The 27,005-nt window shown below is 31.6% G+C and overlaps 1 protein-coding gene across 1 annotated transcript in view; it reads right to left on the bottom strand.

Moving 5' to 3' along the window:
• Positions 1-1,810: 1,810 nt before the first annotated feature.
• The window catches only part of LOC129233680 (serine/threonine-protein kinase mig-15-like), a gene marked incomplete at both ends in the record, with an annotated part of 63,990 nt that continues 38,795 nt past the window's right edge, over positions 1,811-27,005 (bottom strand). Inside the window, 16 exons of the mRNA XM_054867660.1 lie at positions 1,811-2,119; positions 6,143-6,234; positions 7,317-7,378; positions 7,870-7,905; positions 10,415-10,662; positions 11,958-12,133; positions 14,798-15,064; positions 15,973-16,224; positions 16,576-16,630; positions 17,011-17,068; positions 17,180-17,252; positions 20,117-20,207; positions 22,151-22,212; positions 23,822-23,870; positions 26,233-26,313; positions 26,414-26,458. Coding sequence (XP_054723635.1) covers positions 1,811-2,119; positions 6,143-6,234; positions 7,317-7,378; positions 7,870-7,905; positions 10,415-10,662; positions 11,958-12,133; positions 14,798-15,064; positions 15,973-16,224; positions 16,576-16,630; positions 17,011-17,068; positions 17,180-17,252; positions 20,117-20,207; positions 22,151-22,212; positions 23,822-23,870; positions 26,233-26,313; positions 26,414-26,458 — 1,956 coding nt within the window. The remainder of the gene's footprint in view (positions 2,120-6,142; positions 6,235-7,316; positions 7,379-7,869; positions 7,906-10,414; positions 10,663-11,957; positions 12,134-14,797; positions 15,065-15,972; positions 16,225-16,575; positions 16,631-17,010; positions 17,069-17,179; positions 17,253-20,116; positions 20,208-22,150; positions 22,213-23,821; positions 23,871-26,232; positions 26,314-26,413; positions 26,459-27,005) is intronic.

Here is a 27,005-nt window from a genome sequence, read left to right as displayed (position 1 = left end):
TTTGATGAAAATTTGAATATATGATACGTCGCTCTTGTTATGATTATTATTCCATTACAATTCACTGTATATTTTATTTTATTTATTTTTTTTACATTACTGTAGTTTGTGTATATATGTTACCACAGAGAGAAAAAAATACTTCACTCATTCTAACATTTTTTTTTCTTTTCTCTGGTTTACACTTTGAACTTGAAATTTTTTTGAAAAATTATATTTTATGCATATTTATTCAATTAATAAGTTTACCTTTACATCTGCTCTCCAGTTTTTCTTTTCCCGGAGGAGGGGCAGGATTGTGGGGTCGATTTTGACCTTCTGCCCCACATGCCTGGAAAGGGATATCTATCCCCTGAACCTTCATTCCGCTACAAATAGCCTCCCTCGCATTTTTAAACGTCTTTTAGGTTAAGAAGAGTTGACCTTTTTGTCGCGGCGCGGCGGTACATTTTTCCCGTGCAGGAAATAAGTTCAGACCCCCGAGCAGTTGCATCTCATAAAATAGAGAGTTAGAAATAAACACATTTTGGCGGGAAAGTTTCCCTCCGCTTGTTTTGAGTAAGCGACACTTGGAATTTTCTGTGACACCCGCTGTGGGTCAAAAGGGGTTAGCTTCTTTCGGACATTTCAAACATTTTCCCCCTTTCCGAGTCATAGCTGTAGGATATAACTTCTGAAGTTCTGACATTTTCGAGCCCATAAAATAGAAGACTTGGGAATAACAAAATTCCATTCTGACACTTTGCGACACTCCGTACCCCATAAAGCATAGGGTTTTCCTGGAAGCTGGATCTCCAGATGTTGAACTATGATCCCCAGAGAATGTGCCCCGATCAGGGAACTTTATCCCCCAGTATAAAACAAGGAGTTAAGATTTTTCGAGTGGAGAAGAGATAGTTTTGAAGGTAGAGGAGACGATCTTTTCGAGAGCTCGGCGTTTCTCCGAGACGTTTGTCCGGAGTCATGATAGAAACGCGCTGTGCCTTTGAATGACTTAATGGAGAAAGGACCGAAATCTTGGTACGTACAATACTAGCTCCCACTTCCCACAACTTAATTTAAACCAGTAGATTAAAGTTTAATTCCTTTGGAGAGCAGAATCATGATGTACTTAATTATTGAAATCTTTAATGTTTTGAATATAAACATTTAACTCCTAACTAAATATCTAAGCTTAGTTTAGAACTGTATATGTACTATTTTATTTAATAAACTTTCATGGTGCAAAAATGAATCCAACTATTATTCCTACAGTCCAAAAGTCCACCAAATCATAACACAACGCATTGTACGAACTCCACTATGGGGTTTCGGCCCAGCAATATGTTCTCCAAGCTCATCATTGATGTTGTGCCATCAACCCAAATGCCAAAACAACTGAAAGTTGCTGCAAGCCAGGTCGAGGCAGTCCGAAGAATTTCACAAACGTCCTAGCCAACGCCCTGTAAGTCCTCATGGCTGAATATACAGGCGGCAACTTTCCACAAATAGGTATAGAAAAACTTGTATCATGCTCTGACAAATGCTTAAAAAATCTCGGGAGCAATGTCGAAAAATAGCGCAAGGGTGGTAGATTTTTGTGCAATAAATTTCTTTGCTTCATTTATACTTGTATTTTTTTTTATTTGAAAATGGTATTTACTTTAAAACATTCCTCATACCTTCAAGAAAACAAAAATAGACAAACAATTATGTATAGCAAAAGTGTTAATAATACTGAAAATAATGACAAATAATAAGAAAAAGTATAGAAGAAATAAATAAATGAAAATAAATAAACAAACATAAGAATTGTGTACTTTAAACTAACCTTGGAGTCATGCCTAGAATTATTGTTTCGTTCTTTTTTATGATTAGATTCGCCGTTTTGATTGGGAGTTGAGGTAGCTAAAGGGAAAGGTGAAGATGTTGCTTTATGTAATGGTGAAGACGATGAGCGATGCCTTTGCTCATTTTTTGTTTTATTGGCATCAGTTCTTTCAATAGGACCAGAATCACGTCTACGTTGATTTTTTTCTAAATTACTACTTTGGCGTTCTTTAGCCTTATCTTGGCACTTTACTAGGTTCTCATTTTCACCTCTTGTTCGTCTGTTGTGTTCTTGTCTATTTGAGTGGTTCTGTAATAATTTGGTCATGTTTACAAGAGATAAAATAAACTCTTCCAGAATAAAATTAACTTATTTTAAGCAATAAAATTAAAAAAGAAAAGATATAGAAAACATAATTGTGCTATAAATGAAAACCTCAGAATGAAGCAACTTTGAAAATAATTTATAAAAAGTTACTAAAGGCTGAAAATGAAAATAGGAGGTATTGATTAAAATAAAAAACCAGAAAGGCCTTGTATTGAAGGCCCACATAAGGTTTGTAAACACATGATGTAAAATATGTGGTGTTCAGTCTGAATTTGTGATACAAAGTACAAAGATGATGAATAAGTCTTTGCAAAGGGGGGGGGGGGCTGGCGGTAGAGTTGCAATATGGTAGTTTTTGGCAAAGGTCATAATTTTCAACAGATTTTCCCACTCTTTCTACAACAGATTTTAACTGTGTACTTCCCCCAAAACTCGGAAAGTATGGAATCTACAGTCTGAGCTTTAGATATTGAGAAAAGAAAGTAATACAGTAGACCCTCGTTTTATGCGGGGGTTACGTTCTATGGAAATGCCGCATAAAGCGAAACCGGGTAAATTGAGACCTAATACTAGTGTTAAAATAGGGGTTTGGTTCCGCGGACAACAAAATACCTCATTCTAGCGATGACTAATTGTGTAATAAGTTTAATGTGTACTTATATCAACTTTTATGCACAACATGCATAAAGAAAACATAAATTAATATTGTGTTCTGTTTATAAAGAGGAGCTGGCTAAGATAGTCTTTTGGCAGTCACTGAGAATTTTTCTCTAATTCTTTGAGGAGCATCAACGCATCCATGATCACTTGCGTCATTTCCATGATAGAATCTTCCTTCACTAACAAATCAGAAAGATCATTTCTATTGTCTAGGAATGGCTCACAAATTTTCAATGTGAATGTTTTTCGTTGTGCGTCACCGACCTCAGTATCCTCGTTGGTTTTGGCTTCCTTTGTCACTCCTAAAAGCTTTTCTTATAGAAGTCCTGAACTGTGTGAGTTTAATAACTTTACTTCTGGAAAGAGCTCTGGAACCAATCGCATAAAATGTCTCCAGTGGCTTAAGCTCAATTATTAGCACGCCAAAATGCAGTTGATTACGCAAAATCTGCAATCTTAGGGAGTTTGGGTTTTGAATGAAAGGACAATTTTATCTGTTTGCATTGCTACATCCGCATAAAACTGAAACTCATCCGCGTAAAATAAAATAAAGGTGTCAATCCTTAAACCTCGTAAAATGAACCCGCGTAAAACGAGGGTCTACTGTACAACACATAAATATGAACAAACATTTAGTGTGATTATGCTTTTATGACAGGATGCACTAATTTCAGGGGCATGCACGGGGTGGGGGTGGGGACACCAGTTGGCCCAGGCCTGAAGGCGGCCCAATATTTTAAAAATGAGGTGTGACATATAGGGGTAAACAATATGAAGGGGGCTTTGTAATTCATTTTTGATGGGCCCCAAAATTTCTGTACACTTCCTGACTAATTTTCAGATTAAGTTACCAAAAAGTCCTAAAAATCGTTTATACTCAATGACGAATAAGTAAAATTAATCATGAGAGCACTAAAATGATAGCAAAGCCCTAAATTAATAATTTAACATTTTACAACATTAATTTAATTGATTTGAAGAGATGGATTTGAACATACGAGATACATTTTATAACATTTAGAACTTTTTATTACTCTTTTTTTCAAGAGGTCATTTTTTCCAGAAAGAGCTACAATGGGGTAGTTTCCTTCAGTCAAAAGTACTACTTTAGTCATTGCAATGGATAGAATGAGCAAAAAAAATAACATGGGCCCAGAAAATACTTTCATTTTCCCAACAGTTTTTTTTTTAGTTAATTTTTCAATATGTCCGATTTTTCAAACAAGGCGTGGTCTTTATGACGTCACAAATGATGCACTTTGCCCCATCTTTCTAATACGTTTCCACGTTATGATAATCAAGCAGCGAATTAAAATTGCGCTCTACGCTTGCTATCAACCATATCATTGCCAATACACGAGAGTAAAGATGCGAATTAAATATTTAGCTCTGTGAGTGGCAACACAGATTGACATTTCATCATTTGTGTTTTCTTCCCCAAGAAATGTAAACAATGAAAGCTCACCGATTTAAGTAATTTTTCAAAAATATCAAATTTAAATTATTATTTAAAAAATGGTCAGATCCTATGTTTTTAAGCATGCCCTTTCAGAAAAAAAAAACTTTTAAAATTTTGGAAATGACCCTATTTACGAGGTTGCCAGTGATCAAGGTTTTTACCAAGTTGAATAACATTCAGCAGCAATCATGTGAATGGATTCAACTAGAACTTTAGACTTATCTCCACTGCAATAGCTACATGCAAAGTGTTTGAAATTCTATCTCATGTAAAAATAATTTTGCAAGTCATGAAACACATAATATTTTAATTCATTTTTAGCTGTTTAAAAATTTGAATAAATACAGGCTGAGCAGGGCCTGTGCTAAGCATTTGCCACCGAGCGCCAAATGAGATAAAATGGTAAACTAAGCAAAACATACACTAGAACCTTGTTTATCCAGCTCTTGTTGATCCAGGTTAAATTTGCAAAACATAACTACAAGTTCATCGAACATTTGTTTTTTATTTTGATTAAATCACAGCTCCTGCATCAATTTTTCAGCAAATTTTGGTAATCTAACAAACACCATTGCAGCTTAACAATCATGATAAAGTGTTAGATTGACTTTGTTTTATTGAAAAACACGTGTTTGGACCAGAAGATAATGAACCAAATCTGACTAGAAATTATGTGAAAAATTATTTTGATATTTTTAAATGTCTTTTTTCAATTCTATGTAACTTTATGGCGTTGGAGTTATTTATTTTTTTTATTTTATTTTTATTTATATTTATTTTTTATTTTTTTTTATTTATTTTTTATTTTTTGTCGTAATTGACAGTAAACTTATTTAAAGATTTGCTTTGACTATTAACTATACCACTTGGATTATTCAGATTTTTGATCATCCGGATTGCCGTTAGTCTCAATTAGTCTGGATAAACAAGGTTGTACAGAGCTTGGATTTAGCAAAAGTACTGGCGACCAGAAAATTCTTTTAAATGTTCATAGGAAAATTAAAACATTCTTTTCAATTCTTAAAATTATGTCAAAAGATTATTAAAAATTCCAAAAAAAAAAAAAAACAGCCAGATTAGTGTCTGCTTAAATTTAAGCATATGCTTTATCTTTAAAATATTAGGAGTTTGCATTTTATATTTTTCAAAATTATAATCAACACTCTGATTAAAGTTTTTTATGGAAAGGAATTTATTAAAATTTGTTTTTGTCTAAGACTTTTCCAACTCGGTTAATACTTTTGAAATTTGGCTAATTTACTGGCCAACAATTTGAAACCCCAAGCTCTGGGTGAGCATAACTGATGAACCAGATTTCAAAAAATAATATTTTCAAAACTACACCACATATTAGAACAAGTGATACCAAGTTTTTCATCCAATAAAGCTTAATTACATAAATAAGCAATATGTGAACACATTGTGCAAAATGTTCAACTTCAAATGCTCAATGTTGCAGCCGTTTGTTATGCAACAATGTTCAATCTGTAATCCAGTTCATTCCATACATTTTGTAGGATCACTCTGTCAATGGCTCATAACACTGCACAAAAGTGTTCTTTGTAGTATTTTCAGTATTGGTGGTTGATAAACATTGTCCTTGAAAAGAAATCACATAGCATGTGAAATGAACTAAATTACAGATTTTAGCGTTTGTCATGTGTAACGAAAGGTTCACACATCCAAACAATTGTGACTGGAAAAAAAATGGTACATTTCTCTTCACATTTATCTACCACATGTTGTAACATGTGCATGTGCAGTAGTTTTGAAAATACGATTTTTTTATTCACTTCCATTTTTTTCACAAGAGAGGAAATGTATATAAATTACATAATTTAAAAAAATTATTATACATTTTACAAATAAAAAAGTTCAATACTCACTCTCCTTAAAACAAGAGTTCTGTCATTATTTTCATCCTCATCAGGCGTTGGAGGAAGTGGCCGATGAGGAGCATGATTGACTGGAGTTGAACCTGAAATAAATAAATGAAACTACAACTTTACACTGCAGATGTGCAACAACTATTTATCAATACTTTATTCATTAATTATCATTCTGTCTATTTGCTTTCCTGCAAGTGTTTTAATTAAAAGGCAGAATCCCTAATCCATTTTTTTTATATAGAGGGAGACAGAATTTTGTTTTTCAAGGCAGAAAAATGGCCTTCATTCTCAATTCTTACGCACTACCATAACCAAGCTATGACAGTAGGTCTGAGTTTGAAGGCAGAAAAGTACCTTCATTTACAGTTCTTTTGTACAACTATCACCAAAACATGTAAGTAGTGCAACTGTTTCTACAATGAAGTAAGTGTAAATGAGTGGCTATATTTCCCATGTGTCTGCATCTTTTCCGCATTGGTGGTTGATGCTTACTGAAAAGCAAGTAGTTGAACAACATTTCGACGACATTTAACCATTTACAGTAGTATATTAATTTACACTCTTTCATAAGTGTTTAACAAATGAAAGTAGATCACAATTTTTGACACTCTGTTCAGCATTTTCATCCCTTCCTTCTAAACTGTCTCTACTACAGGTCTTGAATAAAGCTTCCCTTCCTTAAAAATAATATTATGCGCTACTTGGAAAATAAAAATTAACACAAGCTGATTAGAGAAGGTTGATGAGTGTGTTTGAAAAGCCAAGATATGAGTGAAGCTGTGACAGATAAAGTGCAAAGTAGTGAGGGGTTACTGTCTGTTTGCGCACATATATATATTAATGTATACACACACACTTGAACTTCGTGAATAGAAAATTCCCAAAACAAAGATAAATATTCCATCTTAACTATACTTTATTATATCAGATTAATTATTAAGGGATTGTTATCTCCCCAGACCAGACAGTTTCATGTTTTTTTCATATTTTGAGATTTCATCTAAACAAGGTTCAACTGCATATTTATCTACCAACTATCACGCATTAGATGAGTAAGGAATGATTTTTCAAAATCTAAAGCTTAATTCAATTCTGGATTCAGTACTACAAAACATATTTTAAATAGATGTTTTTGAAATTAATTGGAAAACATAAAAGTATGATAACATACCATCATGAATTTTATCATGATCAACTAAATTTCGAAGAGCTTCACTATATACTTCAGGAGGCCTGAAAAAACAATTAGATAAAGAAACAAAAACAATAACTTCTATAAATAAACTGTCAATTTTCCTCCTAAAACCCACTAAGCATGCAAGGAGATGCAAAAAGCAAATTTAAGCCCCTTTACATTTGCACAACAGTTTTTAAAATTATCATGCAGAAAAACTACACAACACTTGACAGACTTTTTCTAAATATACAAAAATATCCACACAAAATAAGCGGTTAAAAAACATTTAGGATTATTACTACACTCATTTACATTTTCTTGCTACTAAAGAAATTTCTTACTTATATCCAAAACTTGCGTAACTAAATATGTAAAAAAAACCGCAAGTTAGAACTATAGAAATGAGCTATGTTAAAAGCATATTTTTTCAAAAAGTATGTGCACCATTACTGAGCTACACTTTATCAGTTTGCAGATAAAGTGTGATATCATATAATGGCTTTCGGTTCTAAATTTAAGCAAAATTACATTATTTATGGTTTCTTACCTTGATATCCTATTTTCAATCGGATTTTCAGAGGCCCTTGAAATAAAGCACAAAACAAAAGGGGAGAAAAAATAACTAACAGCAATCAAAAGTACAGAAACATACAAAAGAAAGAAATTAAATATTTAAACCAGCAACTAAGATATACAAAATTGCATTCAAGACCATTTAAACAAACAGACCCCAAAATAAGCTAAATTAAAGAAAGAAATTCACCAGTGGAATACAAATAGAGCTTAACTGAGCTGGCATGCAAAAATGTTAGTCCCCAATTAAAATCAAGACACCACTAGCCAGAAAATTATATTCAAATTAATTTATGGGCCAATAACTAACCAAAAAAGAGCCTTTTTTTTCTCAATTGAACAAAAATTTTGGGTTAAAACAACCTTCAATTTAAATTTAAATTGAATGAACAATTTATTTCCACTTCTTAAAAAAAAAAAAATTAAAAACTACAAAATGAAAAAATCTTTTTCTCACAGTTTCAGGGTATGAACTTTTCTCTCCCCCTTGAGGAGGGGGATAAGTAAAATGAAAACACAAAAATAACTTTTTCTCACATACAAAAATAACAACATTTCAAACATTTTCATGCATACTTAGTTAAAACTGAACAAGAACTGATGAAACATTAAATGATTATGAAGTTAAAGAAACTGATTTTAAGGAATGAATTTATTTATCAGTTAGCAGAACAAAGGGGTTTATTAATATTTTGGTTCAGTAGGAAGGAATTATTTTTGAAATACCAAGGTGGTAAAAATAAATTGTAAGAATGTTTGATTGAAATGCTAAATATCCTACCAAAAAAACTAAACTAAGAAAACTACTTTTTAATGACTTTCTTTGAGATTTACGTTTACAATTGCTTTAAGTAAAAGTAGCAGTGCATTTAAATTAAATGTGAAACTTGATGCAAAATTCTTGAATTATAATTTTTTTTATCTTTATTTTTTTCAACTTTGTGCTTGATATTCTTTCCACATTAAATTCTACAATATAATCTGTATCAACGCTCATCTACAAAAAAAATTATGTGTCTAACAGTTCAAAATGACACATGAAAGCGAATGCATACAAATAATAAATTGCATTTTTTACATTCGAATTTTGCAGGAAGATCTGAATGATCTTAGAAAAATGAACATTAGCATTAGGAATTTTTCAAGTAATTGATGTGATATACTGACTTAACCCAAGAGAAGTTGCGTTTCCTTTTGTTACGCTATTGCTCCCGCTTCGGTCTATTCCCCGCCGAAGTGATCCGTGAGACAAAAGCAGAAGAAAGGAAGTGCTGGGGAGAAAATGACTCCTGACTATTATGGCGCGCTATTGGTCTAAATGACCAACATACATTTCCAAAAGTTATGCAATCTTGAAATATCGAAGAAAATTCTCAGAACTAAGTGTGTGGGCTGGGGAGAGTCTGACCTTCAGCTACACAGATGGGCCCCATTATTAGAATAAGGGGCAGTGGGATAGAGCGAAATATCTGACAACAGGCGGGGAATCGACCGAAGCGCGACTTCTCTAGGGTTAAATCTTTGGAGGCGTTAAATAGGGGCAGGGGATATGCTTTGGGTTGGAATGAGGGCATAGGAAACATTGTAAATTGTTGTTGTAATTAAGCTGTGAGTTGAAGCAGGGACTACAACTCATGCATATGGAGAGAATACTACCAGATGTTTGGGGTGGGGAAATAGGATAATTATGATCATCTTTAGATAAATTATAGAATTCAATGCTATCAAACAATTTCTATACCCCCCTCCCCCCAATGCCTAAATGTTTTAATATTTACTTTCTGATGGCTGAATTTCCTAAGAGTTTGTATACAGATACTGAATCTATTTTCCTTTGTTAATATATCCTATCACATTATGTCCTATTAATCATATATAAATATGACATTCTATCTATTTACTATATCTGAATATAATTCCGGGATCTCCTCAGTAACAGTGTAACTTCTGTTGTTTTTTTCAACTCAAGCATGAAGCAGTATAAATTACTGTGTCACAACTATTACAAAACATGCCTTGATATCTTTTACACAAATAATCTGTATTTTCAAACTATTGCGGGGTACCAGAGCAACTGGTGCCAAAAAATACTTGGTTATATTTTTCATTGGGTAAATCAATATGTTAGCTTTTGTTTTAATCCTGAGATTATTTTTTGAGTTATAGCAATGACATGCTTATTAAGAAATATTTATTCAATTATGAATTGGAGTGAGTGCTTCAAAAAGTACTTAGCATCCTTTTCATCAGGGTCCAGTTATACACCAATAAGAGAAAAAAAACTTATTTTTACACATAAATGCAAAATTTCAAATAGGGTGACTAAACTTTCTTTAAAAATCTACAAAATTTCTCTTTACCTTATGACATTTAGAAAAAAATAATTATTTCATTGAAATTGGATAGATGTATTATTTATTTTTCATTTCTTTAAGACTAGCCTTCGAAAAAATTTTTTTAAGTGCTTTACATTTAAGACATATAACAACTTTAAAATGTATTTTTTGTCATTTTCTTACAAAGGACGAGGTGGGTCAGATGCAAGGAGAGTCCCATCATTCTGAATTTGTCCCTCATCTTCTTCCTCTTCCTCTTCAGAATCAGAACCATTTCTATTCAACCCGGACTTCTCAGAGATAATACCATTTATTCCTGGAGGCGTTTCAGCTAAATTTGTAGATATTCTACAATTATTATTTCTATTTGATAGACTTCCAGCTCCTCCAATTGCTAATTCGTTTAATTGAGCAGCTAAAACTTCCAAATCCTACAAGAATAACAACATCATTAACAAATGGAAGAACTATACTTCCCACTGAGAAGGTACATAGTAATTTTTGAAACAAAAATTCAAAAATTTTAAAGGGCAAGACCATTGTCTATCCATTGCGAGAAAAGCTCCACCGAAATGGTTATGAATGTCTATTGTTATAGCGACGAGGCATGTCTCATTTTTCCAAGGGAAGTTTGTTGTTGGAAAAATTTGTATGCCTGAACAAAGGTGAGAAGACAAGTGGCGAAATGGCTCCAAAAAAAAAAAAAAAAAAACTCCTGCCAACCCTTGCAGAAAACCAACCATGTCCGTTTCTATGGCAGTCGACGGGTTCAGACTTTACGGTGGAAGCTTTTCTCGTGGACAGACATTACATCACAGTAACCCCTCGTTATATCGCTCTTTTTGAGAGACAACTAAAAAACATGATACAACCAAGGTCATAAAAAGCAGCAATTCAATTAAGGTATAAATTAATGACAAATGTACGTACTTACCAAAAAAAAGTTTATTACATTAAGACAATTTTCTTTTTAAAAACAAAAGAAAATGAGCTTGCTAATAGTTTTTTTAATATAAAGAAAATATTTTTAAACATTTGTATTGTTTTATGATGGAATATGAATCAATCGTTGCAACTTAAACTGCAACAAATTTAGATGTATGAGAAACATACCAGTTTTGTTCATTGATTATTTTTTTAAAAAATGGAGAAAATATTCTTTTTGAGGATTTTTTTTTCTGTGAAGCAACATTGTTTTAAATACAATTTTTCAGGAGACAAATCGCACGATGTATTCGCAGTGTAACGAGGGATTACAGTATTTTTTAAATTATTTTTTGGTGATTCAGCTTCAATTTAAATTACATCGATTACAAAGCATTCTACTGCAATAAAACTATACAAAAGATAATTGCTAATCTACAAAAGACCTAAATGCTCAAGTTGAGTATTTCTGTTTTTTTTTTTTTTTTTTTTTGTAAAAATGCCTAAGCGAGGTGAAAATCATTTTCTAAGAAAACAACACAACAAATTTAGAAAAAGTTAAATATATATATTTTTAAATAGTGTAAATAACTTTCAATATTTCAATAATAATCCAAAGAACATATTCTAAACAAATTAAATGTAATCAAGTTTTTGAAATGTTTTGTAGAAATATAAATACTTAAAATTATACAACAAGGAAATGTTTCGTCACAGATTTCATAAATTTTGACTAAACACATTTGAAAACGCTATTTAGACCATGATATTGATAAAATTAGGAATGATATAAAACATATACCTCTGGTCTTCTAGCAGGAGGTTTAAATACACCAGAATTTCGATTCTGTTGTGATGACTGAAACGGAATCATTTGATTTTGACCATTTCTAGGTGGTGTAGCTGCTTTGGCTTTCCTGTTCCCATCAACAGGAATTGGTGGTAATGGTTTGCTAGGAGGTGGAGGATCTGGCACAACTAAAAAGCAATAACAATAATTTGATTCTTAAAATAAAAATTTAAATTTCTTAAATTTTCTAGCACTAATTTGATATTAGAAATAAAGTATAAAAACATGTTTTGCTAGCAGAAACACACAAGAAAAGTCTCAGCCATTGATTATTATCCCGCAAATTTAAATTTTTTGATTGTAGCTTAAAGTATTAAAATAGTCCCCCCCCCCACCCGTTGATGTGCTAAATCTGAATTTTTAATCAATTCCATGATGAATATTTTCAAAAAAAAAAAAACTGTGAACTTAATTTTAAAGAAAAACCAATATTTAATGCACATAACTTGCTAAATTCAGTTACATAATATCCTCATATACAGGGTGTCCGAACAATTGACAAAGTGTCTTAATAGGTTTAAATTTATTTTGATTCTTGTCATTAGAAATTATTATTTTTTTATTAGTAAGCATTGTCAATGATTGAAAAGACTTTTCAAGGACTATTTATAAGCTCAAAGATCTATTTATGATTAAAAGGAGTTTTAAAATTCTTTATTTGTTTGTCATTTTGTTTCAGTAATATCTAATTTCCGTATGTGAATTTGATTTTAGAAAAGGTGTTGAATTTCAAATTTATGCAAAAGGTTATCACTGCATTTAAAGTTACTGTGTTCTGATAAAGGGGGAAAGAAAGTATATTTAAAAGAAAGGGAAAACAATAAAAAAAAAAAATTTTAAATTCAGAACTTGTTTTTTCATTTCAGCCCGCAGACGATAATTTTGTGATACTACTTTTTTCCCCTTTTAACAGATTTCATTTATTTTCATTTTTATTTTCAAATGCCAAACCGTTGGTGTCTATTATTTTATGGAATATCCCACTTAAAAGAATAATTTTTCTTGGAAAATAGGCTATTCCATTAAGAGGGCTCGACTGTATTGGATAATTTGATGATCTAGTAAACATAGGATAATCAGTCAAATGAATAAAAAGAAAAAAAAATCCCCTGACATTAAATACAAAAACTTTTTGAAAAAAAAAATCAACATAATAGTTCAATAAATAAAATTTTTGATTTGAAAAAAAAAAGAAAAAAAAAGTCCTTTACTTAATATTTGCGGATGAAAATAAGAGGTTCTTTAAAAAAAAAACTTTTAATCATAAATAGACTTTCGAGCTAATAAACAGCGCTCACAAAGTCGTTTCAGTCACTAATAATACTTCCTGAAAACAAGAACCAATTACATAATTTTCCTATTAACACACTTTGTCGATTTGCATACGTGCCCTTAAGAGCTATCTCCTGCAAGCGCAAGAGTGATTTTGTTTAGTTGTAGCAAGAGTGATTTTGTTTAGTTCTAGCAAGAGTGACTTTGTTTAGTTGAACATGTTAGTGTGTCGGGAATGTTTTACTAAATATCATGGCTAGGACTGGGGCACTGTATAAAAAGTTAAATTTTGTAACTTTTTCAAAATTTGATTTTTTGACAAAAAATTCGCAAATTTCGAGTCCTTGTACAATAAGATATTTTCAAAATGGAACTATATGCTTATCTCTAACAGTTTAGGAATTAGCTATTGCTCCACTTTTAGGGTGGACACCCTGTATATAACAGCCGATGATCGAGTAACCCGCATGTTTCAACAATGAAACTAGCGCCACGGCGTGATAATTTCACAATATGTTTTAGTAATGTTTAACACGAAGGGAAAGGCTTTATTGTGAGGAGGCTGAACTTGATCCGGTAACTTAACTGTTTTACTGGTAAAACTGTGTCATTTCAGGGGAATGAAGAAACGAAAAAGCGGTCAACTGTGAACGCTATCTACTGGAATTTAGGGTTCATCCACTGGAGTTAGGGTTAAAATTTCAACTATCAAAATATCACGAAATGGGCAATGGCTTTGTTAAAATGTGGAAGAAGGGAAGCAATTTTCACCCGTCAAACCTAGACGGGCAACTTTCTAGTTAAAGAATAAAAACCTGTTTTGCTAGCAGAAACATACAAGAAAAGTCTTGGCCATTGATTACACTGCGAATTTAAATTTTTTAATTGTTGCTTAAAGTATTAAAATAGTTTTTTCTTTTTTTCATGTTGATGTGCTGAATCTAAATTTTTAATCAATTCCATCATGAATATTTTCATAATACCTGCACACTTTATTTTAAAGAAAAAACAATACTTAATGCACATAACTTGCTAAATTTAGTTATATACTAATATCCTCATATATATAATAGCCAATGATCGAATAACCCGCGTGTTTCAACAATAAAACTCGCGCCACGTCATGATAATTTGATAATATGTTTTGGTAATTTGGTAATGTTTAACATGCAGGGAAAGGCTTTATTGTGACAAGGCTGAACTCGATCCCGTAACTTAACTGTTTTATTAACAAGACTGTATCATTTCAGTGGAATGAAGAAACGAAAAAGCGGTCAACTATGAACGCTATCTACTGGAGTTTAGGGTTCATCCACTGGAGTTAGGGTTACCATTTCAACTATAAAAAATTTCACCAAACAGACAATGGCTTCGCTAGAAGCAATTTTCACCCGTCATACCCCTTGACGGATGATTTTCTAGTATATTTATAATACTTTGAAAGTATAGAAATTTTCAATACACACAGATAGTGATGTTCTGAGTTATCAATAAATAAAATATCACAAATAAATTTTTACCAATGAGTCTTTGTGGTGGAATAGGATGTCGAGGCGGTGGAGCAGGTGTTTCAGTTTGGAGAGCAGGGGCTGATGGAGGTTGAAAGCTGCTGCCAGAAGGTTTTGAGTCATTAGAAGTTAATGTCCTTCCTTCTTGCAACTGTTGGAAATTCCTTCTCAAGGTAGAATCTTGTTGTACTGGTTCTATTGAGCTAGGTTCGCCGGCTAATCCTACATCTTCTTCTTCCCCTTCACTACCACTATACCTATATTCTTCTTGAATGTCACCTAATTGAAATATGTTTAGTTATTAAGTGATGATTCACATGAACATATCAAAACAAATAAAAGCATCAACACAAAAACATGTTTTATCACAACATGTCTGAACTTGTGTTGAACTACTTTAAGCTTAAATTATATTTCTCCCATAAATTTCCCACATTAATACTAAAGTATTTTTACATACTTAATCCTGATGTTCTTCCTTTTCTTTATTTGTCAGCGATTTTAAGTAGCATTTGATTTGTATCAGTTTTAAATTCATCTACATCATGTCCTCTTAGCAATCAAAGTAAAACAAGTCAAATGCAACATTAAAATTCCATCTATACTAAAACTGATCAGCATATAAAAATTAATACAACTGCTTTTTAAGGCACAAATCCTCTTATAGGCAGGTTTCATTATTGCATGCTCATTAGGTGGGGAAAAAATATATATATATATTTATTTTTTTTAAATAAACATATTTTCCAAACTAAAAAATACCTGTATGTGTTAAAATTCCACTTTTTTTGAGTTACTATCTATATTAGTCACTTGATTTTTACTTTAAAAATAAATTAGTAACCTCTTCTTTTAAAAGATTCATCTGTAAAACAGATCTTAAATGTCTACCTCTGTTGACATATACAGATTTTTAGGAAACTGCTTTCGAAACTTAAGTTTTTTTTGTTTTTTTTTCCATGCAGTTTTATTTTAATGGATTGCAGGAAGTTCCACATGCCTCCAAGATTCCTGTATATAACTTTTAATGCCAATTCTTGGCTTAACATATACTGGTTTGCAAACAAATAATCATATGATTTAACGATTATTTGCTTTGGTGTTTTATCACATAAATACAAGATAAAAGTTGAGGAATTTAAAAATAAGAGTAATAAAAGAAATGGTCTTATCTCTAGCACCTTTACCTCCTCTCTTGTGCTTGCGACATCGATCAATATGATCTTTAAGTTGGATACGAACTTGCCTTTCAGTTGGCTGGTCTCGAATAAAAGGATGCTTTAGTAACTGATCTGTATATGGCCTCTGTTGATAATCTTTCACTAAAACAGTTTCTATAAAACTATGAAATTTTTTATTCCACTTTTTTGATTTTAGCCTAGGCGGTGGATTCCTAGGGATCAGGAACAAGGCTCGCATAGGATGCATATCACATAATGCTGTTGGATAAAAGGTTCGTTATTAATTTCACAATACAAAATTAAAAGGAAAATAATTACAAAAATTGATATTTCCTTACGTTTGAGTTCTCTTATTCACAGAGTATGCAGTAAATATACCTTGTGTTTGAGATAGTGGAAATTAAAGCTAAACTAATCAAAGTTTTTTTTTTCAAATTAAAATAATTGCTAAAATAAACACCATAACTCAAGAAGATCTAATTATAAATCCCAATATGCTTAATACTTAATAGATTTCCCTTTAGAGCTAATGGAAAATTCATTTAATAGAAACATTTCCATACTGTTTTTTACATTAAAATTGAAGAAAAAAGGCTAATAAAGACTTACGTGGTTGAGATTCAGCCATTTCTAAAGCAGTAATTCCTAAAGACCATAGATCGCTCTAGAAAAGTATTTAAAAAAATTTCATCAATTATGGAAGTTCTATTCAAAAATGAAACTAAACTTTAATGAATTGTGGGGCCAACAAAATTTTTGAAATATGTCCTACACAAAGAAAAACTTCACTGTGGTTTGGCTCATATGCATGTTCTTACAGTCTATTATGAGACATATATTTTTTAATGGCCTATCTGTTTGTACAAACAAACATACATATATTATGTGCAGAACCTTTAAAAAAAAAAAAAGATTGATATTCTTTCTGGGATGACTAAACTGGAAATTTAGGTTGAAATTTGAAATTTAATTAGGAAGTTTTTCCTTAAGTAGGATTTCTTCCACTTAATAAATAAGTAAAAAGGATAAACTAAATACACATACCCTATTATCATAGGTAGCTTCAGGATTTTCATCACAGGCAATGACTTCAGGGGCCATCCTGTAATGATAATAATAATAGTTCTTTAAAAAATAAAGAGATTAAGAGATTAGAATTTATTAAACTTGATTTTTTTGTACATTTATTACGCAAGTATGCTTAAAATCTTACCAATATGGTGTACCAATGAAGGTGTTTCTTCTTCCAATCGTTCTGTCTAACTGAGCACTTACACCAAAGTCAACTAATGGGAAGATCATAAAAGAAATTAATATAATATATTTTAATTGAATAAAAAAAAATCACAATCCGATTATAAGTTGGGAAGTTTCATTTCAACTAAAACTTTTAAAAAATGGATACATAAGAATCAAAACTTCTGGGGTTAATGATGAAAAAAAAAAAAAATATTTGTAGATGAAAGTAGAAAAGTAACTTGATAATAGCAGTTGCATGATCGAATTGATAGAAGTGGAGGATCATGAAAATGTACGAAATGCATGAAACAGAATCTCTGATCTTTCCAGTCACTTTGTTTAAAATAACTAAATAAAAAATGAGAAAAATGCAGAGCATATAGTAAATTAGATTGTTTAGACAAAATAATTAAGATAAATAATAAACTGTTATTAAATAGCAATATTTTTTAAATATTAGATTTCATTATTTTCAATGAAAGTATTTTCTAAATAAACAAAAGTAGTGGTACAGAAATTGATTATACATCACATACTGGGGTTGGGCAACAAAACTGAAACATTGTCTATTATAGCATCACATGCTTGAAACTGGGTCAAGCAGCACCTGGTGATAGAAGTTCACTGATAATACTTAAAGCTAACAACAGCAATGTGTGAAGGTTGCTTGAATTAAGTTGTTACATGTATCTACATGTAATATGAAAGCTTTAAAAAAGACATCTTGCTAGCGCTCATCTCCTTAAAGAAACAGGGAGCAAATTCAGCATGTATTTCTGCATCGAGAGCTATAGTGTCGCCCGTCATGTTAGTATACTAATAAAAGGGACAAACAACATACAAAAGGAAAAACTGTCAAGGCTGCCAGAAAGAACTGTTGGGGCATTAACATTGGTATGTAGGTATGTATCCAAAAAAAGGTGAAATCAGAGTTGTTGCAGTGATCATGGGTGGATCCAGAAATTTTTATAGGGGGGGGGGGTCAAGTTTCAATGGCCAACGTTATACCTCCTAGGCAAAAGGTATTAGTTAAGCAGAGGTGCTTTGACTCCAAGGGTGGTGTGCACCCCTCCCTAAATGGGAGCAAAACCTTTTCAAATCCTTCCCCCTTGAATTTTTATTGCCGCAACTTGTGCTATGGATCATTTTCCCTCAAATTTTCATCAAAACTCAACTGCCCATTTCTTTAGGCATCAGACAGACTGGTCACATTACCATAAGCTTTGAAATGTAAGCAATTACAGCTATAAACTAGTTGGAAAATGCATGCACACACAACGCCCACACATGTGGTAAAAAAAGGTTAATATTGATTCCATGAACTTTTTTTTTCAGATCCAAAAAAATGGACTTTTATAATAGTAATAGGTTCTTGTCACATGGGGGTCAGCTGACCCTTTTACCCTCCCATAAATCCGCCCTTGGCAGTGACTACAGAATTAAATTTGCATCTCTGTCGCACATCTATTTTCACCAGAATGGTTTGTCATTAGCTTCACAAGTTTAGTATTTATAGATGGACAGCTTTACCATGCTCTTAGTTAAATATGCAAATGCAAAAGGTTGGCCTCAATGATGCCAGCAGCACAAGTCTTGAACTTTGTGTACAGCTAAAATATGAAGTATTTTTTAAACAGTCCACCTCCAGGATTTTCCACATAAGGAGACATGAATCACGACACTGCAGCTTGGACTGCTTTATCTCCACTGTAAAAAATAGATATCTTGCTATAGGCAGAAATGTCCTGCCATTCTCTAGGCTCATTGATTATTCTTGATTGATGGATACATCATTGCCAAAAACAGTAAGCTTGAACCTTTCAGGAGGATCCAGTGCACCCCATGCTCCAACAAGCATTGAAATTTGTCATGGTAATAATGTAGCATTGGTGATGCAAGGAAAGCAATTAAGTGAAGACGATTTACAGCTGCCAGCACAGTCACCAGTATCAAATGCCAAGCATGGATGCAAGGGAGGGGCGAGGGGGGCGATGCCCCTCCCTTGAGGGATTTTGCACCGGCACTTTTTCCGAATTGAAGTCCTAAAACTCAACTGTAAGTCATCTTTGATGACGCTGAGGAAAGTAATGGGGTTCGAAAAATTTCAGTAACTGAAGTTTTAAAAAGGCAAATTTAGACGATATTAGCCAATGTTAGGAAGAGCAGTTTGGAGGTCTTCCACCGGGTATTTTTCGAAATTTAAATCTTGAAGAAGCGACTGTACACACCACAAGTAGTGCTGGGGGAAAGAATGGGTTCAAGTTCAAGAACTCTCCTTCGAAACTGTTTTCGAAGGAGAGTTCTTGAGTTCTCAAATTTTTTCGAAACTGAAGTTCCTTAAAGAAAAATTTTTGACGACCTTCGATAGTGTTAGGGTGAGGGAGAGATTTTCAAAACATTCCCCCATAATTATTATGAAATTGAAGTTCTAGCACGCAATTTTAGAATACATCTTTCAACGGAAAAGGACAGGAATAGGTTTGAGGACTTCTTTGCCTAAATCTCTACATTTCAATTGTTTTAGATAAAAATGCAGTGACAGCTGCTCCACCTGCCTCTCAAGCATAGATAAAACTTATAAGTAAAAAGAAGTAAAATAAAAAATCAATCGCCCCCTCCTTGAAAATTTTCTGGATCCGTCCTTGTCAAATGCTATTGAGAATATTTGGGGATTTTGTAGCAGCTAGTCAGGAGTCCTTATCCAGTATTACATAGTGAACTAGTCAATCATACAAACAAAAGGATTCCAAATTCCTATTGTCACTACAAGAAAACGTATAGCTCATGATATCAAGATCAAATGCTATATCATCATCCTCCAAATGTGGTCTTAATGGTATTGATAAATTGCTCTAGATTTTTCAGTTTCATTGTCCAACCCTTTTGTACTGTACATTAGGAAATATTATACCTAATTTTACTTCAGCGTTATCTGTTAGGAGGACGTTTTGGCCTTTTATATCCCTATGAATTATTTTATTGGCATGTAGATGACTAAGACCCTGAAAAAAAAATATTATATAGATAAACAGATTAGGTTAAAATAATATGAAACATAGTTTTAAAGTGCTTTTTCTTTAATTTGTACTATTTTTTTAATATCCAGTATGCAGATTTATGTGAAAAAACTGCAATATCAAGGGGAAAATTGCATAGACAGCCAACAAATAATCTTTTAACTTTTTAAAATCTTTCAGCGTGTTAAAAAAACTGAAAAAAGGCAAGTGTTGCTTTTTTCTCCTCTTAGCAGCACTCTTCTAAAAAAAGGTTGGTCATCCCCTGTTAGTGTTTTAAATTAACTCATCAACAACATAAAACGTTAGACACAGCTTCTGCACTGAATGAGGCAATAAATTTTCATCACACATTTAATGACAGGTATGTGGTTAACACAATAAAATGAGCATGTAAATGACAAAATCGAGTTGAAAAGGTTCTCAGCAAGTCGTAAATAAAGTTTTGTGGGAATAATTGCTATCAAAAACTTAAAGTTGCAGGATTTAACAATGCAGAATATCAAAGTTTATTTATATTTACATTTAATTCCATTTTTGAAGATAATGTTGATGATTAAGAATAAGAACGCCCCCTTAAACAGAAAATAAATTTAATCCTGTTATAAATCATAAAAATGCCAGAGGAATAGCAAAATGTAAGTTTAGTCTGCAAAACGAGCTAATCTGCGTCTTTACATACTTACACAAATTTATTGAAATACTTTAGAAATATATATCTTCAGCTAGAAAACTAAAATCTTGATCTATGAATTAATTTACATTAGTTAACCTTTATAAAAAAAGTGGTATTTTAATTAGAGAAGTACACGGTACTCGGTAACCACTCGGTACTTTACCAAATTTTGATCAGATACTATTCAATATCGAGTAGTTGTAAAAAAATTTAATATTGTTCAAGACAGATCTTACAAATAACAAAAAAATACAAGCATATAATATACTGCAATTATTTACAATTCAAATTTACAAGTCAAATTTAAATTTTGAGAATAATGAAGTTTGTTATGCTTTAATGGAGTAAATCTTTATTTTAATAACCACAAAGTTTTTTGAACTTATTCATTAAAAATGGGGCAAAAAAGTTAAGTATAGAAAATATGAAATTTTTATATTATCAAATGGATTTATATGCTACAAACAAAAATTATTTATAAGAAACATAAAAATACCTTTGCTTAAAAAATAAAAGCAAATAAAACAACGTTAAAAGCACAAATGTACAGGTACAGGAACACTGCAGACATGTGTTTTGGTGTTACAAGGATTGCCTTTTTCAATGCATAAAATGTGAGCTTATGGATTTAAAGACATCCGACAAAAGTCAGATTTTTTTGTCAGATGTCTTTACATTCATTAGCTCACATTTTGTGCATTAAAAAAGAAGTATCTCGCAACACAGAAACACGTGTCTACAGTGTTCCTGTACATTTGTGCTTCTAACTTTTTTTTTTTGCTTTTAAAAATTATTTATGTTTGGCAGACTAGAACTATAATATATTAATATGTTTCAATTCCAACTTGATTAATCATACTTTTTATTTATTTGTTTATTTTTAGTTTCAAAAATAATTTTTTTGTAAAATTTTTGACACAAACAAAATTTTTAAATAATGCGTAATTAAACTTTCTCTGGAATTTTGTTTTAAAAACAATTACATGGTACTATGAGGAGGCCTATACTACTATTCCAATGAGTTCAAAATTCCTCATGTGTGTGTCGGTGGTTCTTCTTAAAACATAATTGGTATAATTGGTACTTGGTACTCAGCCAAGTAGTGAAAGGCCAAGTACTCTGTACTCGGCCAAAGTGCTACTCAATAAGTCTCTAATTTTAATGTTTAAAAATAAACAAGTATGAGTAGGTTGGAGTCAGAGCCTTTTTATAAGAAAACCAAAAACATTTTGTCAGCAGAATAACTTTTTCTTACCCTGAGAATTTCCCTACAGATGTAAGCTATCCACTCTTCTTTTAGACACTGGCCTTTTGTAGCTGTAAAATATTAACAACAATAACAACAGCAGTCATTAACACTTAATGTAAATTAAATATTTCAAATGACAAAAGTAATGCATGCCTTTGAATTAACAGTGTTGCAACATAGCAATGACACTAAGAATAATGCAAAATTGAAAAGTGAATGAACAAAATTAGTAAAAACAAAATCTGTCATAAAAATCTATAACCTGGAGTAACTGTTTTGAATGATAGATTACTCATGATTCGGAATGCAAATCTTTTTGAGGATTATTACTTTAAAATTTTAGCTAGGGATAATCCTCATGATGAGTTCTAATAATGAATATCTTTCACTTGATAAAAAGTAAAAAGATACTAAATTTAACGAATCCAAAAAGCTTTAATTAAAAGTGTTTTTAAAATTTGCACTTAAAGGCAGCAATCAGTGGTCAAGATATGCAAGCTAATGTTGATCTTAACGTTGTCTTTACCAAAGAAAATGCATAATATTTGAAAAGAAATAAAGTAACAAAAGCTCCAGGACCTGATACCATTTATCGAAAATGTTTGCAAGAATATGTAAAGGAATTAGTGTGTATATTATATCTTAAATATTTTCAAATCTTCTTTTGGAGCTTTGGAGAATATAACATTTCTCTTCAAGAATGTACAGTAAAAGCAGATATAGTTATAGACTTGTGAGACTTGTTTTAGTATAAAGTCCTAATAATGGATTTTTTCTTCCAGGGAACCACACAAATTTAATAATAATGAGTGTAATTTACAAGTGTAATAATAAAGAAATTTTTTTAATACGTAGAAATTGAAAGAGCACAGCGAAACATGTTTTTGACTCATAAATTATTTATCAGAATCCCTACAAATTATTTATCTCACCTTTTATTGGAACAAAATGCACAAAAAATGGAAAAATCTTGAAGCAATAATCATAGTTTAAAAATATTTCAATGTTAATGAAGCTACAGTGGTTGTTTAAGTGCCCATTTCTAGCAAAATTTTGCCGACTTTTTTGAAATGTCGTCCAAATTTAAGATTTTATATTTTGATAACAGAGGAGGAGAGTAATTGATTTATACATCAAATAACATGTTTCATTGTTTCACTGTGCTCTTTCAATTGCAGCTCATTCAAAAAAAATTTTAAGCTGTATCAAAAGAACAGTTGTATATGACAGACCAATTGACATAAATTTTGATTCATTCTTCCCATTCAATTTTATTGAGAAATTTAAAAACGATGCAAAATAAATATTTCAATTGTCTCAAAATAAAGTAAATTAAAAAAAAAATTAGTTTATTTCTTCAGGATTTTTTTACAAGAAAATTTAAAAGAACTTTAACTATCTAAAATTGCTTTGTGTAACATTTCATAATCAGTCGCAATTTAAAATGGACTTTTTAGAAACAGACCTGAACTTAAGATAAATAAATACCTTTGTGCTGAATAGTAAAGTCAGACCAAACAACGTAAGTAGAAGCACAAATTTGTAAATTACAGCAGACACGTGTTTCGGCGTTACAGGGAACGCCTTTTTCAATGCAAAAAATAATGAGCTATGGATGAAAAGACATCCGACAAAAGACCTGAACTTGTTTGAAAAAAAGTTCAAAAACAAACTTACATTTTACTAGATCAGTGACAGAACCAGCTCCACAGTATTCCATAACAAGCTGTGAGAAAGGAAGAAAAAACCCTTTTTAGTGCCTTTTATTTTCATTGATTTTATAAGAATGATTGATTATATAATTTTTATGCAGTAATCAAGTTACAAAAATAACACTTTAGAGGAATTAACAAATTAAAACTAATAATTTATTACCTAAAAGCAAAAAAAAAAAAAATAATAATAATAATAATTAAATTTACTAAGCTAATTTAAATATGAAATTAGATTATGTCAAAATAACATCACACTTTCAAAACGATTAAATACTCACACGATGCAAAAAAGTTTAAACTTAAAGCGCAGACGCAATTCTCAACAATATTTTAATCTTCGAAGTCAATCAAAATTTTGAAGACAAAAAGTGTTATGAGAAGTATAATTAAAAAACCCACGTATTTAATTCATGAAAAACTGCATTCACACGCATCAGTTTGTAGTTCATTTCTACATTTATTCCAATACTCGAAGTCCAAAAAAAGCCCTGTTGAATGAAGTTTAAAAAAATAATAATTTGTTCATAATTAAAATAAAGAATTAAATAAGCAGATTTAATGTAGCATGAGAAAAAACAACTTCTAGTTTCCGAAATGCTTGAAATAGATTTAGGATGCAAGAGGATTGAACCTTCAAGCATGACATGCAATTTTTTGCGAAGCACATGTACGACGTTGCATTGCTTCTAAACATAGGTTTTACTCATATGAGGTAGAAATTAAGACAATTTTCAATTTAAATCTTAGAAATCTACTGCAAATGGTTTTAAAATATATCTTAGATGCATCAAAAACAGCCTGAAAATATTAGCAAGTGAAGCAATTTCTCGAGCTTCACGGATTTAATTTATCAAAAATTGCTGTTCAATGCGCTTGCAGTTTGTTTCAGCATGTATTCTAGCACTAAAATTTAAGCAGAACGGGAAATGAAAAAGTAAGAAGTGAGGAAGTTTTAAAAATAATTTTCACTTCCAACAATCTACCGAATTTGCAGCAGCGATTTCCCGACGCAAATTGAAGAGAAATTTCGCGAATAAATTTTGATTAGTGTTTTGCTTTAATCAGCAACTCTCAAATTCTCTGCATTTAATTTTACAACTCACATAGTAAAATACCGCAACATACGACCATGGAGCGATAGGATTAGTCAACAGAATTTTCATATCAACATTAAGCTAAACTTTTAAATATTGGGAATTTATTAGGAAGAATAAATAATCAGGAGAAATAAATTGCAAAAAGAAAAGTGGGAAATTCGGTTAAGAAAAGATTTGTTTAAGAGTCTTCAGCCAAAATTGGGAGAGAACTCTGAACAGCATTGAAAAAGTAGAAAATCGTTTATTAACTTTTGGCATCGCTGCCGAAAATCGGAAGAAATTATTTTCCGATTAAAAAATTTTCGGGCGGGCTTTTAAAAATGAACTAAAGTGAAATGGAACAAAGTCCATTTTTGACCTCCCGTAGGTGCAAAATCGACAAATTTCAGTTTTTGAACCAGAATGTAGCGCAACTAAAGAGAGTTTTTAAAAAGGAAACTAGATTTTTTTATGTTCGGTGCAGGCGGGCGCGAAATCGGCAAATTTCATCATTTTTGGAGTAGAATGTAGCAGTTCAGAACCGCAATTCGGCACAATTGAAGCAGATTTTATACCTCTGCACTTTTACAGGGTTCATTTACTCATGAAGGTTTAGTAAGTACTAAAAAGTGGGCGGGGAGGGAATTCAATCATCACAGTAATGATTCAAAAAAATAAATAATAATAATAATAATAATCTTTACTAATTATAAAGCTCAAAGTTTCTCTATATCTGGATCTCTGTCGGGATAATTGTCCGGATCTCTGTGACGCGCATAGCGCCTAAACCATTTGGCCGACTTCCATGAAATTTAGTACAAATTTATAGTTTGTAGAATGAGGGTGCGAACCTCGAAGCGATTTTTCGAAAATTCGATTTTTTTTCCCTCTCTATTCTATTTTTTAAGCCACCATTGGAGGAATTAATTCCTCTGCAGCAATAGCGAGCGAATTATCATAACATGGACAAGTAAGTTACCAAAACATGCACAGGTAAATTACCGTAACATGGACGAGCAAATTAACATAGCATATTGGCGAGAAATTCTTCATCCATTATGTATATATACAGACGAACCAAATGACCTTTTAATTTTCTACTACGGGCAAAGCTGTGCGGGTAGCGCTAGTAAATATATAAATCACATTATGGATGGCAATATTTAAATATCTAATACATGAAAAAAAAAAAAAAAAACACGGGAGAAAGTCATTAGTCATTTGAGAAAATAATTGCGATGCAAAAACAAGCGTCATAAATATTTATGCTCTTAAATGCTCTAAGTTTAGAACTTACCCAAAGCTTGTCATCTTTACCAGGAGGACTCTTTTGAATGAATGCCCCATAATATGTAGCTATATTTCGATGATGAGAGTACTAAAAATAAAAATTCAAGTTAGAAAATACATTTGTATAAATGTTCCCAAAATATTTTCTGCGGATTATTTTTTTAATGTTAGATGGGAAAATTAAATACCTTTTTTAAAACATTAATTTCTAATTTTATTTCTTCTTCTTCATCCTAGAAAAGAAAATACACACGTTAGTTTATTTTGTTCAAATACGAAATTTTCATACTTGGGATTTATGATCAAACGGAAACAGTGCTCTTTGGGGCGGAGGAATGCAACCTTTTTATAGGATTGATGTCCTGGTTGATAAATTTTTCTCATGTCAAAAGAAGTCAGTTTACTTCATTTTAGAGAGCTTTAATTTAGAAATCAGGCATTTATTTATTCATTTTTATTTCCTTTGTTCATTTTATTTATATATTTTATTAATTTATTTTTTTTAATTTATTTGTTTTTTAAAAAGGTGGTTTGAAACCAATTAACAGTACATTTACATTAGTAAGTACATTAGTGTAGTAGATTACACATTTTTTAAACAATTAAACAAATATCTCTTTTATTTCTTTACCGTTAATGGCGCTTCCCTCCCCCTCCCTAACCACAGCACTGATTAGAAAAAGGGAAAACTCAATAAAAAAAAGGACCTAGTGCCAATGGGATAATTTATTTTTAATGAATTGCCGAACCAAAATGTTTCTTTTACTTAGAGAAATTAAT

This window comes from Uloborus diversus, unplaced genomic scaffold (genome assembly GCF_026930045.1).
Source record: "Uloborus diversus isolate 005 unplaced genomic scaffold, Udiv.v.3.1 scaffold_622, whole genome shotgun sequence".
Taxonomy (NCBI): domain Eukaryota; kingdom Metazoa; phylum Arthropoda; class Arachnida; order Araneae; family Uloboridae; genus Uloborus; species Uloborus diversus.
Note: the sequence above shows the minus strand (reverse complement) of the source record. Positions and strands in the feature narration are given on the sequence as shown.